General features: G+C 50.1%; 1 protein-coding gene across 1 annotated transcript in view; it reads left to right on the top strand.

Annotated features, from left to right (window-relative positions):
* Window positions 1–133: 133 nt before the first annotated feature.
* Window positions 134–1,216, top strand: part of cdc6 (cell division cycle 6 homolog (S. cerevisiae)) — a 5,679-nt gene continuing 4,596 nt past the window's right edge. The window contains exons 1-2 of the mRNA XM_087175395.1: window positions 134–445; window positions 997–1,212. Of these exons, the coding sequence (XP_087031521.1) occupies window positions 172–445; window positions 997–1,212 (490 nt within the window). The 5' untranslated portion in view covers window positions 134–171. The remainder of the gene's footprint in view (window positions 446–996; window positions 1,213–1,216) is intronic.

Below are 1,216 nucleotides of genomic sequence, written 5' to 3'. Positions count from 1 at the left end.
AACCAAATAACACAATAAGTAATAGAACAAAATTGTAAATATAAATTGCTAAATTACCAATCATAACCAGTAAACCACAACAGAAAGCTCAGGTAACGTCTCCTGGGGTTTCCTGTCACTCCTCAGATCATCTAATGGATTATCTTTGCTTCATGTTTCAGGTCAAACAAAATGCCCAGCACTCGCTCTCAGGGCCGGGCTCAGCCCACGCTGCAGTTCCCCCGACGCAAGTCCTGCAGAGAGTCCTCCCGCTCCAAGACGCCTCAGCCCCAGAAGTCTCCGCTCCCTTCACCAAGCAAGCCTGAACGCCAGCGCCTGACCAGCACCGGGCCGCTCTCCCCGAGACGTCCCGCTGTCCAGCTCACCCCTCTCTCCCCGGGACGTCTGCCACCCTCCTCCCCCGGTCTCCAGCCGCGGCTTCCCCTCAGCCCCCGAAAACGCACAGGTAAGAGGTTCTGGCCCGGACAGGTAAACCACAAGAGCATCAAGTCAGTGGTGAATGTATTCAAGCGTTTCAGGATGATTCATAGTGTTTTACTCACCACAACAGTCAGAGATTTAAAGAACTTGATGTGGTTGAACTGCAGGAAGTGGTGGTTGATAAGTAATCTTCATTATAACAGGTGTAACACCTTTCAAAATAAGAGTTATAAGGTACTTACAGATGCACGAACACACAACCGGACTTTGAGAGAATGAGCAAACAGAAATAAGATGATAGATTTGCTAAGGAGCTTGAAAGAATCTGGATTTCAGGAGATCAGTTATTTTGGGTGAGAAATGACATGTTTTGTTTACGTGTGATTTTCACCATTTAAAGCAGCAGCTTTGTTGTTTGTTTTCCAGACTCCTTGTGACGAGATAACGAACCTTCATGCGTGAAATTAAACTAAATTAAATTTATTTCCTGAAACGTTCAGCAGCCTGATGTCACAGATCAGAGTTTCTTCATGTCTCCTGGAGGTTTAAAAACAATTCTGTATTTTGTCTCTGAAGGCGACGACAACGGTTGTAACCTCGGCGCCGCCCTGCTGGGTTCACCGCCGAAGCAGAGCAGGCCGACTCTGGCCTCGCCCCGAAAACTGGGCTTTGACGAGAACTCGCCGGTCACGGCTCGCCGCCAGCTGGTCCCGTCCTCGCCACGGCAGCCGCTGTCTCCTGCCGTCGCCTTGTCCCCGAGACGCCAGGAAACGCCCGCTGGAAGTCCTGCTCGCCA

Source organism: Seriola lalandi, unplaced genomic scaffold, assembly GCF_002814215.2.
Source record: "Seriola lalandi dorsalis isolate HSWRI2012SDOR001 ecotype SW California unplaced genomic scaffold, Sedor1 jcf7180002054466, whole genome shotgun sequence".
NCBI lineage: Eukaryota > Metazoa > Chordata > Actinopteri > Carangiformes > Carangidae > Seriola > Seriola lalandi.
The sequence above is the reverse complement of the archived record's forward strand: the minus strand, read 5'-3'. Positions and strand labels throughout refer to the sequence as shown.